The sequence below is a fragment of the Prionailurus viverrinus genome, chromosome B1 (genome assembly GCF_022837055.1).
Source record: "Prionailurus viverrinus isolate Anna chromosome B1, UM_Priviv_1.0, whole genome shotgun sequence".
Taxonomy (NCBI): Eukaryota; Metazoa; Chordata; class Mammalia; order Carnivora; family Felidae; genus Prionailurus; species Prionailurus viverrinus.
Genome location: NC_062564.1, coordinates 160,725,353 through 160,739,203, shown reverse-complemented (window position 1 = coordinate 160,739,203; position 13,851 = coordinate 160,725,353). Strand labels below are relative to the sequence as shown.

General features: G+C 38.4%; 1 protein-coding gene across 2 annotated transcripts in view; it reads left to right on the top strand.

Moving 5' to 3' along the window:
- THEGL (theg spermatid protein like) overlaps positions 1-13,851 on the top strand; it is a 56,917-nt gene that overhangs the window by 33,025 nt on the left and 10,041 nt on the right. For both annotated transcript variants that reach the window (XM_047856202.1, XM_047856201.1), the window contains one exon: positions 12,007-12,121. In XM_047856202.1, coding sequence (XP_047712158.1) covers positions 12,007-12,121 — 115 coding nt within the window. The remainder of the gene's footprint in view (positions 1-12,006; positions 12,122-13,851) is intronic.

The following is a 13,851-nucleotide window of genomic DNA, read 5'->3' as shown; positions in this document are numbered from 1 at the left end:
GCTAAGTGGTCTGACTTCTTGCTGTTAGATTATTAGATATTTGTTTCTTATAGTTTTCCTGTCATTTCTTTTTTTAACAGGGGAATAGTCTCTAACTAGCCTCTTTTTAAAAATTTAATTTAATTTTAATTCCAGTGTAGTTAACATACAGTGTTATATTATTTTCAGGTGTTTAATATAGGGATTCAATAGTTTTATGCATTACTCAGTGCTCATCATAATAAATGTACTCTTAATCCCCATCACCTATTTCACCCACCCACCTACCTCCCTACTGGTAACCATCTGTTTATTCTGTATAGCTAAAAGCCTGTTTTTTTGTTTTGTTTTGTATTTTTTGTTTTTGGTTTATCTCTCTCTCTTTCTTTTTTCCTTTACTGTTTGTTTGTTTTGTCTCTTAAATTCTATATATGAGTGAAATCATATGGTATTTGTCTTTCTCTGGTTTATTTCACTTAGCATTATACTCTCTGGATCCATGTTGTTGCAAATAACAAGGTTTCATTCTTTTTAACGGCCAAATAATATTCCATTGTGTGTGTGTGTATATATATATCTCACATCTTCATTCATGGATATCTCACATCCATTGATGGACACTTGGCTGCTTCCATAATTTTTTTTTTAATTTGAGAGAGAGAGTATGCATGAGCAGGGGAGAGGGGCAGAGGGGCAGAGGGGCAGAGGGGGGAGGGAGAGAGAGAGAGAGAGGGAGAGAATCTTTTTTTTTTTAGTTTTATTTTTTATTTTCTTAAATTTACATCCCAATTAGTTAGCATATAGTGCAACAATGATTTAAGGAGTAGATTCCTTAGTGCCCCTTACCCATTTAGCCCATCCCCCCCACAACCCCTCAGTAACCCCCGGTTTGTTCTCCATATTTATAAGTCTCTTCTGTTTTGTCCCCCTCCCTGTTTTTATATTATTTTTGTTTCCCTTCCCTTATGTTCATCTGTTTTATCTCTTAAAGTCCTCATATGAGTGAAGTCATATGATTTTTGTCTTTCCCTGACTGACTGATTTCACTTAGCATACCTTCCAGTTCCATCCATGTAGTTGCAAATGGCAAGATTTCATTCTTTTTGACTGCCGAGTAATACTGAGGGAGAGAATCTTAAGTAGACTCCACACTCAGCATAGAGCCTGATGTAGCACTTGATCCCATGACCCTGGGATCTTGACCTGAGCCAAAGTCAAGAGTTGGATGCCTAACCTACTGAGACACCCAGGAACCCCTGCTTGCATAATTTTGACTAGCCTCTTTTTTTGATTCTATGCATTAGAAACAGATAACTAAGCTTGTTAGAATTGTGTGAGGAGGAAAAAAAGCAAGTGTTTAATGAAGACACACCAGGCTCACCAATAAATGTATTACATGAGCTTGAACTTTGGGACATGTATTTTAGTGATTAACTAGAGGGGCTCAACAGCAGACTTGAACAGTCAGAAGAAAGAGTCAGCAAACTTAGACAGGTTAATTGAGATTATCTGAGGAACAGAAAGAAAAAAAAATGAAATAAAATTAACAAATCCTCATGACCAAGTTGAATTTGTCCAAGAATGCAAGAATATGTTGGATTCAACTTACTATAATCAATATAATACATCAAATTAACAGAATAAGAAAACCAAAACCACATGATCATTTCAATAGACTCAGAAAAATCATTTGACAAAATTCAACACACTATAAAAATACTTAAGAGGGGCGCCTGGGTGGCGCAGTCAGTTAAGCGTCCGACTTCAGCCAGGTCACGACCTCACGGTCCGTGAGTTCGAGCCCCGCGTCGGGCTCTGGGCTGATGGCTCAGAGCCTGGAGCCTGTTTCCGATTCTGTGTCTACCTCTCTCTCTGCCCCTCCCCCGTTCATGCTCTGTCTCTCTCTGTCCCCAAAATAAAAAAATAAAAAAATAAAAAAAAACGTTGAAAAAAAAAAAGAAACTTCCCTGGGGAAGCTATTGTTCAAAAAAAAAAAAAAAAAAAAAAAACTTAAGAAACTAGGTATAGAAGGGGACTTCCTCAAGCTGATAAAGAACATCTGTAAAAAAAAAAACCCACTGCTAACATAATAATTAATGGTAAAAGACTGAATGCTTTCCCCCTAAGATCAGGAATAAGACAAGGATGTCAACTCTCACCACTTCTGTTGAACATCATATTGGAGGTTCTAGTCAGGGTGCCATTAGGCAAGAAAAAGAAGTAAAAAGCATTCAGGTTGGAAAGGAAAAAGTAAAACTACTTTCTCTACTCATAGTTCACATGATTAGAAAATCTTAAGGAATCCATATTAAAACTATGGGAACTAATAAATGAGTTCAGGAAGGCACAGAGTCCAAGAGCAATATACAAAAACAATTGTATTTCCATTAGCAGTTAACCAATCTGAAAATGAAGGTAGGAAAATAATTCTATTTGTAGTAGCACCAAACAGAACAAAATAATACATGTAATGCAATAGTACTCAGCCTTAAAAAGGAAGGAAATTCTGATACATGCTCCAATATGAATGGACCTTGAAGACATTACGCTAAATGAAATAAGTCATCCACAAAAGGACACTGTATGATTCCACTTATAAGTGGTACCAACTGTAGTCAAATTTGTAAAGAAAGAAAGTAGGATGGTGGTTGGCAGGGACTAAGCTGGGGGGGAGGGGGGAATTAGTTGTTTAATTGGTGAAAAGAGTTCTGAAGATTGGTTGCACAACAATGTTAATGCATTTAACATTACTGTAGCAAATACTTAAGAATGGTTAAGATGGTAAGTTTTATGTTATATGTATTTTACTACAGTGAAAAATAATAAAGTAACAAAATACTTAACAAGAGAAGTTCAAATTGTTGAAAGAAATTAGACTTAAATACATGGAAAGACATTTCCTGTTCATGAATTGGAAGTCTTAATTTTGTCATGATGGTACATTTTTCCAAATTGATCAACATAGTGTAATCCCTATTGAGATTCCAGCTGCCTTTTTTGATAGAAATTGACAATGCAATCTAAAATTCATAGAGAAAAGCAAAGGACCCAGAATAGCAAAACAAAACAAAACAACAACAAAAAACCTTGAAAAATAACAGTTATTTGAAAACTTATTTAAAAGCTACAGTAATCAAGACAGTATGTTACTGGCATAACAATAGACATATAGATCTACAGAATAGAGTTGAAAGTCCAGAAATAAACCCTTATATTTATGGTCAATGGATTTTTTAAAGTTTATTTATTTATTTATTTTGTGTGTGAGAGAGAATGAATGGGAGAGGGGCAGAGAGAGGGGGAGGGGCAGAGAGAGAGGGAGGGACAGAGGATCTGAAGCAGGCTCTGTGCTGACAGAAGAGAGCCCTATGCAGGGCTTGAACTCATGAACTGTGAGATCATGACCTGAGCTGAAGTTGGACACTCAACCAACTGAACCACCCAAGTGCCACTCATCAATTGATTTTTGACAAGAATGCCAAGACAATTTAATTGGGGAAGAATAGTCTTTTAAACAAATAATGCTAGGATAACAGGATATCCATATGAGGTTGAACCCCTACTTCACACCATACACAAAAATTAATTTAAAATGGATCACAGACCTAATTATAAGAGATAAAACTATAAAACTCTTAGAAAAAATAGACATAAATCTCTGTGACCTAGGCAATTGTTTCTCAGTTATGACAACAAAAACGTGACAAAAAATAATAAATTGGATTTCATCAAAAGTGAAAGCTTTTGTATATCAAAGGATATCATCAAGAAAGTAAAAAGTAAACCCACCAATTGGGAGAAAATATTTGCAAGTCATATATCTGATAAAAGAGTAGTATTCAGAATATATATATAAAATATTTAGAACAGTGCAAAAAAGACAACACAATTTAGAAAATGAGCAAAGGATTTGAATAGACATTTCTCCAAAGAAGACATACAGGTGAACAGGAAACACACGAAAAGATACTAAATATCATTAATCATCTTGGAAATACACATTAAACCACAAAGACACCACTTCACACCTTCTAGAATGGCAATAATAATAACTAATAGGAAATAATATGTATTGGTGAGGATATGGAGAAATTGAAACCCTTACACATTGCTGGTGGTAATGTAAAATGGTGCAGTTTATGTGGAAAGCCACTTTCTAGTTCCTCAAAAGTTAAAAAATAGAGTTATCAGGGGCATCTGGGTGGCTTAGTTGTTTAAGTGCCCAACTCTTGGTTTCAGATCATGTCATGATCTCAGAGTTTGTGAGATTGAACCCCACACATTGAGCTCTGCATTCACAGCATGGAGCCTGCTTGGGATTCTCTCTCTCTTTCTCTGCCCCTCCCTTGCTCATGCATGCTCTCTCTCTCTCAGAATAAGTAAATAAACATTAAAAAAATCAGTAAAAAAAAATAAAGTTATCATATGATCAGCATTCTACGCCTAGGCATGTCCCCAAGGGAATTGAAAGCAAATGTTCACACAGAAACTTGTACATGAATATTCATAGCAGTATTTCATAAAAGCAAAAAAAGTGGAAAGAACTCAAATGTTCACTATGGATGAATGGATAAACAAATGTGACAAATCCATACAACGGAATATTATTCAGCCATAAAAAGGAATGTTATACTGATAAATGAATCTGTTGTACTGATACATGAGTCTTGAAAATAGGCCAAGTGAAGGAAGCCAGATACAAAAGGCTGCATATTTGTATGATTCCACTTATTTGAAATGTCCAGAATAGGCAAATCCATAGACAGAAAGTAGATTAGTGGTTGGGGGTGGGGGAGGGAAATGAAGTAATGGAGAGGAACTGTTAATCAGTATGGGGTTTCTCTTGGAGTGATGAAAACATTCTGAATTTAAAAATTTTTTTTAATGTTTATTTATTTTTGAGACAGAGAGAGACAGAGCTTGAATGGGGGGGAGGGTCAGAGAGAGAGGGAGACACAGAATCAGAAGCAGGCTCCAGGTTCTGAGCTGTCAGCACAGAGCCCGACGCGGAGCTCGAACCCACAGACCGCGAGATCATGACCTGAGCCGAAGTCAGACGCTTAACCGACTGAGCCACCCAGGCGCCCAAGACATTCTGAATTTAGATAGTGACAGTAGTTACACAACTTTGTGAATATGCTAGACACCACTGAATTGTACATTTTAAAAAGGTAAATTCTATGGTATGCTAATTTTATATCAATTTTGAAATCTAACAGACTACCTCTAGAGGGTAATCATATATTTATTTGTGGAAAACTGTTTTCATATTAGGTTTGTAGTTTTGTTGGTTGGTAAGTTTTTGTACTAGGAAAGGAATATTTGGGGAACAGCCTATGAAAATTGGTCAAGTTGCTGGGCATTATACCTAGCAGTTTCAAACTGCACTGCAGAAGAGACTGGCCATCACAGAGGGGCCCCTGATAGTGACTGGAATTTGTATCTCAGGGATTTAATATGAGGTTTTGGTAGGAAGTGAAGTGTTTTTTATTTTTTTAAATTAATTAATTTATTGATTGATTTATCTTTATTATTATTTTTTAAGTGTTTTATTTATTTTTGAGGCAGAGAGAGACAGAGCATGAGCAGGGGAGGGGCAGAGAGAGAGGGAGACACAGAATCCAAAGCAGGCTCCAGGCTCTGAGCTGTCAGCACAGAGCCCAACACGGGGCTTGAACTCACAAACCGCGAGATCATGACCTGAGCCGAAGTTGGACGCTTAACCGACTGAGCCACCCAGGCACCCCTATTTTTTGTTTTAATATGATATTTATTGCCACATTGGTTTCCATACAACACCCAGTGCTCATCCCAACAGGTGCCCTCCTCAGTACCCATCACCCACCCCCCCTCCCTCCAACCCCCCATCAACCCTTAGTTTGTTCTCAGTTTGTTCTCATATGGTTTGGCTCCCTCCCTCTCTAACCTTTTTTTTTTCTACCCCTCCCTCATGGTCTTCTGTTAAGTTTCTCAGGATCCACATAGGAGTGAAAACATATGGCATCTGTCTTTCTCTGTATGACTTATTTCACTTAGCATCAACACTCTCCAGTTCCATCCACGCTGCTACAAAAGGCCATATTTCATTCTTTCTCATTGCCACATAGTATTCCATTGTGTATATAGACACAATTTCTTTATCCATTCATCAGTTGATGGACATTTAGGCTCTTTCCATAATTTGGCTATTGTTGCAAGTGCTGCTATAAACATTGGGGTACAAGTGCCCCTATGCATCAGCACTCCTGTATCCCTTGGGTAAATTCCTAGCAATGCTATTGCTGGGTCATAGGGTAGGTCTATTTTTAATTTTTTGAGGAACCTCCACACTGTTTTCCAGAGTGGCTGCACCAGTTTGCATTCCCACCAACAGTGCAAGAGGGTTCCCGTTTCTCCACATCCTCACCAGCATCTATAGTCTCCTGATTTGTTCATTTTGGCCACTCTGACTGGCGTGAGGTGATATCTGAGTGTGGTTTTGATTTGTATTTCCCTGATGAGGAGCGACGTTGAGCATCTTTTCATGTACCTGTTGACCATCTGGATGTCTTCTTTAGAGAAGTGTCTATTCATGTTTTCTGCCCATTTCTTCACTGGATTATTTGTTTTTCAGGTGTGGAGTTTGGTGAGCTCTTTATAGATTTTGGATACTAGCCCTTTGTCCGATATGTCATTTGCAACTATCTTTTCCCATTCCGTTGGTTGCCTTTTAGTTTTAGTTGCCTTTAGTTTGGTTGTTTCCTTTGCAGTACAGAAGCTTTTTATCTTCATGAGGTCCCAATAGTTCATTTTTGCTTTTAATTCCCTTGTCTCTGGGGATATGTCAAGTTTAAGAAATTGCTGTGGCTGAGGTCAGGTCTTTTCCTGCTTTCTCCTCTAGTGTTTTGATGGTTTCCTGTCTCACATTCAGGTCTTTTATCCATTTTGAGTTTATTTTTGTGAATGGGTATGAACGTGGTCTAGTTTCATTCTTCTGCATGTTGCTGTCCAGTTCTCCCAGCACCATTTGTTAAAGAGACTGTCTTTTTCCATTGGATATTCTTTCCTGCTTTGTCAAAGATGAGTTGGCCATACTTTTTGGGTCTAGTTCTGGGGTTTCTATTCTATTCCATTGGTCTATGTGTCTGTTTTTGTGCCAATACTATGCTGTCTTGATGATGACAGCGTTGTAGTAGAGGCCAAAGTCTGGGATTGTGATGCCTCCCGCTTTGGTCTTCTTCTTCAAAATTACTTTGGCTATTCGGGGCCTTTTGTGGTTCCATATGAATTTTAGGATTGCTTGTTCTAGCTTACAGAAGAATGCTGGTGCAATTTTCATTGGGATTGCATTGAATGTGTAGATAGCTTTGGGTAGTATTGACATTTTGACAATATTTATTCTTCCAACCCATGAGCACGGAATGTTTTTCCATGTCTTTATATCTTCTTCAATTTCCTTCATAAGCTTTCTGTAGTTTTCAGCATACAGATCTTGTACATCTTTGGTTAGATTTATTCCTAGGTATTTTATGCTTCTTGGTGCAATTGTGAATGGGATTAGTTTCTTTATTTGTCTTTCTGTTGCTTCATTGTTAGTGTATAAGAATGCAACTGATTTCTGTACATTGATTTTATATCCTGCAACTTTGTTGAATTCATGTATCAGTTCTAGCAGACTTTTGGTGGAGTCTATCGGGTTTTCCATGTATAATATCATGTCATCTGCAAAAAGTGAAAGCTTGACTTCATCTTTGCCAATTTTGATGCCTTTGATTTCCTTTTGTTGTCTAATTGCTGATGCGAGAACTTCCAACACTATGTTAAACAACAGCAGTCAGAGTGGACATCCCTGTCATGTCCCTAATCTCAGGGGGAAAGCTCTCAGTTTTTCCCTATTGAGGATGATATTAGCTGTGGGCTTTTCATAAATGACTTTTATGATGTTTAAAAGTCTTAAAAATGATGTTTAAAAGACTTTTTATGATGTTCCTTCTATCCTGACTTTCTCGAGGGTTTTTATTAAGAAAGGATGCTGTATTTTGCCAAATGCTTTTTCTGTGTCGATTGACAGGATCATATGGTTCTTTTCTGTTATTAATGTGATGTATCACATTGATTGATTTGTGAATGTTGAACCAGCCCTGAAGCCCAGGAATGAATCCCACTTGATCATAGTGAATAATTCTTTTTATATGCTGTTGAATTCGATTTGCTAGTATCTTATTGAGAATTTTTGCATCCATATTCATCAGGGATATTGGCCTGTAGTTCTCTTTTTTTGCAGGGTCTATGTCTGGTTTTAGGAATCAAAGTATGCTGGCTTCATAGAATGAGTCTGGAAGTTTTCCTTCCCTTTCTATTTTTTAAAACAGCTTGAGAAGAATAGGTATTATCTCTGCTTTACATGTCTGGTAGAATTCCCCAGGGAAGCCATCTGGTCCAGGACTCTTATTCGTTGGGAGATTTTTGATAACTGATTCAATTTCTTTGCTGGTTATGGGTCTGTTCAAGGTTTCTATTTCTTCCTGTTTGAGTTTTGGAAGTATGTGGTTGCTTAGGAATTTGTCCATTTCTTCCAGGTTGTCCAGTTTGTTGGCATATAATCTTTCATAGTATTCCCTGATAATTGCTTGTATTTCTGAGGGAATGGTTGTAATAAATCCAATTTCATTCATGATTTTATCTATTTGGGTCATCTCCCTTTTCTTTTTGAGAAGCCTGGCTAGAGGTTTATCAATTTTGTTTATTTCTTCAAAAAACAACTCTTGGTTTCATTAATCTGCCCTACAGTTTTTTTTAAGATTCTATATTATTTATTTCTGCTCTGATCTTTATTATTTCTCTTCTTCTGCTGGGTTTGGGGTGTCTTTGCTGTTCTGCTTCTAGTTCCTTTAGGTGTGCTGTTAGATTTTGTATTTGGGATTTTTCTTGTTTCTTGAGATAGACCTGGATTGCAATTTATTTTCCTCTCAGGGCTACATTTGCTGCATCCCAAAGCATTTGGATTGTTGTATTTTCATCTTCACTTGTTTCCATATATTTTTAAATTTCTTCTCTAATTGCCTGGTTGACCCATTCTTTCTTTAGTAGGATGCTCTTTAACCTCCATGCTTTTGGAGGTTTTCCAGACTTTTTCCTGTGGTTGATTTCAAGTTTCATACATAGCATTGTGACCTAAAGTGTTCATGGTATGTTCTCAATTCTTTTATACTTATGAAGGGTTGTTTTGTGATCCAGTATGTGATCTATTTTGGAGAATGTTCCATGTGCATTCAAGAAGAAAGTATATTCTGTTGCTTTGGGATACAGAGTTCTAAATATATCTGTCAAGTCCATCTGATCCAATGTATCATTCAGGGCCCTTGTTTCTTTATTGATTCTGTGTTTAGATGAGCTATCCGTTGCTCATAGGGTATTTATTGCTTTAATCCTTGGTATTAAAGTCTCCTGCAATTACCACATTCTTATCAATAAGGTTGCTTATGTTTGTGATTAATTGTTTTATATATTTGGGCGCATAGACATTTATAATTGTTAGCTCTTCCTGGTGGATAGACCCTGTAATTATTATATAATGCCCTTCTTCATCTCTTGTTACAGCCTTTAATTTAAAGTCTAGTTTGTCTGATATAAGTATGGCTACTCCAGCTTTCTTTTGACTTCCAGTAGCATGATAAATAGTTCTCCATCCCCTCACTTTCAATCTGAAGGTGTCCTCAGGTCTAAAATGAATCTCTTGTAGACAGCAAATAGATGGGTCTTGTGTTTTTATTCATTCTGATACCCTGTGTCTTTTGTTTGGAGCATTTAGTCCATTTACCTTCAGTGTTATTATAAACAGATATGGGTTTAGAGTCATTGTGATGTCTGTAGGTTTCATGCTTTAGTGATGTCTCTGGTACTTTGTGGTCCTTGCAACATTTCACTCACAGAATCCCCCTTAGAATCTCTTGTAGGGCTGGTTTAGTGGTGATGAATTCCTTCAGTTTTTGTTTGTTTGGGAAGACCTTTATCTCTCCTTCTATTCTGAATGACAGACTTGCTGGATAGAGAATTCTCAGCTGCATATTTTTCTGTTCATCATATTGAAGATTTCCTGCCATTCCTTTCTGGCCTGCCAAGTTTCAGTAGATAGATCTGCCACTAGTCTTATGGGTCTCCCTTTATAAGTTAGAGTGTGTTTATCCCTAGCTGCTTTCAGGATTTTCCCTTTATCCTTGTATTTTGTCAGTTTCACTATGATGTGTCATACAGAAGATAAATTCAAGCTATGCTTGAAGGGAGTTCTCTGTGCCTCTTGGATTTCAATGCCTTTTTCCTTCCCCATATCAGGGAAGTTCTCAACTATGATTTGTTCAAGTACACCTTCAGCCCCTTTCTCTCTCTCTTCCTTTCTGGAATTCCTATTATACAGATATTGTTCCGTTTGATTGCATCACTTAGTTCTCTAATTCTCCCCTCTTACTCCTGGATTTTTTTATCTCTCTTTTTCTCAGCTTCCTCTTTTTCCATAATTTTATCTTCTAATTCACCTATTCTCTCCTCTGCCTCTTTAATCCGAGCTGTGGTCGCCTCCATTTTATTTTGCACCTCATTGATAGCATTTTTTAGTTCCTCATGATTATTTCTTAGTCCCTTGATCTCTGTAGCAATAGATTCTCTGCTGTCCTCTATACTTTTTTCAAGCCCAGCAATTAATTTTATGACTATTATTCTAAATTCTTGTTCTGTTATATGGCTTAAATCGTTTTTGACCAATTCGTTAGCTGTCACTACTTCCTGGAGTTTCTTTTGAGGATAGTTCTTCCATTTCATCATTTTGGGTAGTCCCTGGAGTGGCGCGGAACTGCAGGGCACTTCCCCTGTGCCGTCTGGAGTAACTTGTGTTGGTGGGCAGGGCTGCAGTCAGACCTGATGTTTGTCCCCAGCCCACTGCTGGGGCCACAGCCAGACTGGTGTGTACCTTATCTCACCCTCTCCCAGGGTCAGGACTCACTGTGGAGTGGTGTGGCCCCTGTCTGGGCTACTTGGACACTACCAGGCTTGTGGTGCTGCTTTGATGGGATCTGGCATATTAGCCGAGGTGGATCCGCAGGGTGCACAGGGTGGGAGGGGCAGGCTTAGCTTGCTTTGCTGTCGGTGGTCCCCTGTGGGAGGGGCCCTGCAGCACCAGGAGGGAGGCAGACCCGTCAGAGGCATGGATCCACAGAAGCACAGCGTTGTGTGTTTGTGCAGTGCAAGCAAGTTTGGTGACAGAAACTGGTTCCCTTTGGGATTTCTGCTGGGGGATGGGAGAGGGAGATGACTCTGGCCAAGCTGAGCTCTGTCTTCCAGGGCTCAACAACTCTCCCTCCCAGTGTCCTCTCACCCTCCCACTCTCCAAGCAGAGCTGTTGACTTTTAACATTCCAGATGTTAAGTCCTGCTGGCTGTCAGAACTCACGGAGTCTGGCCCCTCTGCTTTTGCAAGCCAGACTCAGGGGCTCTGCTTTGCTGGTGGGCTGTCCCTCTGCCCCGGCTCCCTCCCACCAGTCCATGTAGCACGCACCGCCTCTCTGCCCTTCCTACCCTCTTCCGTGGGCCTCTTGTCTACGCTTGGCTCTGGAGAGTCCGTTCTGCTCAAGTGAAGTGTTTTTTAAACTGCAAGTCTCAACCCATCAGTGGATCATAAAATGGATTCCAGTTTTTTTTTTAATGAAATCAAATGGAATTAAAAAAATGAGAATACCTTATTCAGGTAAGCATTGTTTCATGATAATTTTGTTTTGGATATACAGCACACACACACACACACACACACACACACACACACAGATTTACATATACTGTATCACAGTATAAAATGCACTTCTTACTGTGGCTCATAGTACAAATATTTTTAGAAAACACCAATCCGATATTAAAAAAAAACCCAACTATGATTATGGGAAAAGAAGTTTTTAAGATAGAAACAATATATATAATTGATCAGAGGTTGATTATAGCAATGAAAAAATGCAGTTATTTTTCCTCCAATGATTATAATATTTCATGTTCCATTTGTATATAGGCCCTACAGTGATTACTTAACAAGAAGTTCTCATCAAATCTCTGATCCTTCACCCCGTTTATTACAACTGTCAATAGCCAAAGCCATAAATCCAAACTATGTTCCTCCAAAAAAGGTAAGTGAGTCCATGTGAAAGAAACAGTTCCTGATTGATTTTGCAACATGTAACGTGTTTATAACTGTACCATGCTGTCCTCTTATTTCTGGGTGTATCTTCCTTTTTCCCCTGTTTATGTTTCCCTCTCATTAAATGAACTTTTCTTACTATCTCCTCTATGCCTAATTTATCAGCCAAGATTTAATCAGAGAAGCAGAACAGCTATGCAGAATTTAAGCAATTGTGGAAGCTGATAGAGAAGTCTATGGAAGGCTGTTTAGGCAGTTGGAACTTGGGTCTTGTTATACACCCAGAAGCAATGAGAGATAGTAAGGGTAGGCCAGCACTTACTTGGAAAGTATCTACTTCAGGGCAACCCAATACAAGTTCTTCAGGCAGGGGGAATCTGACCTCCTCAGGCAGGAGAGAAAGGCTCAGCTGTATTTAGGGGTCCCCATCTTCATTGGAATCTGCTCATATATTCCCATTCCAATTTTCAAGGTCCTGTTCCTTCTCAATCATTGCTTTAACTTGAACATAGGAGACCAGACAAATTTGGTAATTCAATTTGCACTATAATTCACCCACTCACAGAATTAGATTTCGAGTTTGGTTTTCAGAATTTTCAGCCCTGTGACCATAGACTATAAGGATTTCTTTTATGGAAGTCACAGAAACTTTCTGGTCCTTTACCCAGACCTTAAGGTGGGAGCTTAAAGGCCTGAGCCAGTCATTTCTTAACTCACTTTCTCCAGTGTACTTAGAAACAACCAAATAATCCCACTATACTTCTTTATTTCACTAAAATATTTTCTGGTAGCAGCTGCTTGGTCACCCGAAGTCATGCTTTCTGTCTTGCCACTGCATGCTATGGACTACCAGGATTTTTTTTTAACTTCTGGCAACAGAATCATGAATAACTTTAAATCCAAATACTCAAAAAACAAATTCCAGATAATCTAGAACCAATACAGAGAACCAATTCTTAAAGTTGGGATTTGGTTATTTGTTGCTTCATACCAAAGCACCCCAAACTTAGTAGTGTAAAACAATAAGCATTTTATTACACTCAAGCATTTTATGAATTAGAAATCCCTCAGCTAGTATATCTCTAGTGGCTTGGGTGTCTGAAATGGTAGGGGGCTGAAAGTTCCTTTATACTTGTCTTAATCAGCTTGGGCTGCTATAACAAAATACCATAGACTGAATGGCTTAAAAGACATTTATTTCTCACAGTTCTGGAGACAGAGAAGTCCACGATCAAGGTGTAGCAGATTCTCTTCTTGATGAAGGTCCTCTTCTTGGTTTGTAGACAGCCACCATCTTGCTGTGTACTCACATGACTTCTTTTTGTGTGCAAAGAGGAGTTCTTATCTCTCTTCTTATAAGGACACCAATCCCATTATGAGGGTTCTAACCTCATGACTTCATCTAAACATAATTACCTCCCAAAGGCCCCACCTCCCAATATTAACCCACTGGGGACTAGGACTTCAACATATGAATTTGAGAGGGACATTAACAGTCAGTCCATAACAACATCTGTGTGTGGTACCTTGGCTAATATGACTTAAATGCTAGACTCAGTTGGGAATATCCACAGGAGAACCTTCTTGTGGCCTCTACATATAGCTTAGACTTCTCTCAGCATAACAGCTGTATTCTGATAAGGAATATTCTAAAATGGAATGTTTCAAGGGTGAGCATACCAAAAGAACCAGGTAGAACTGCATAATTTTTTTTGAGTT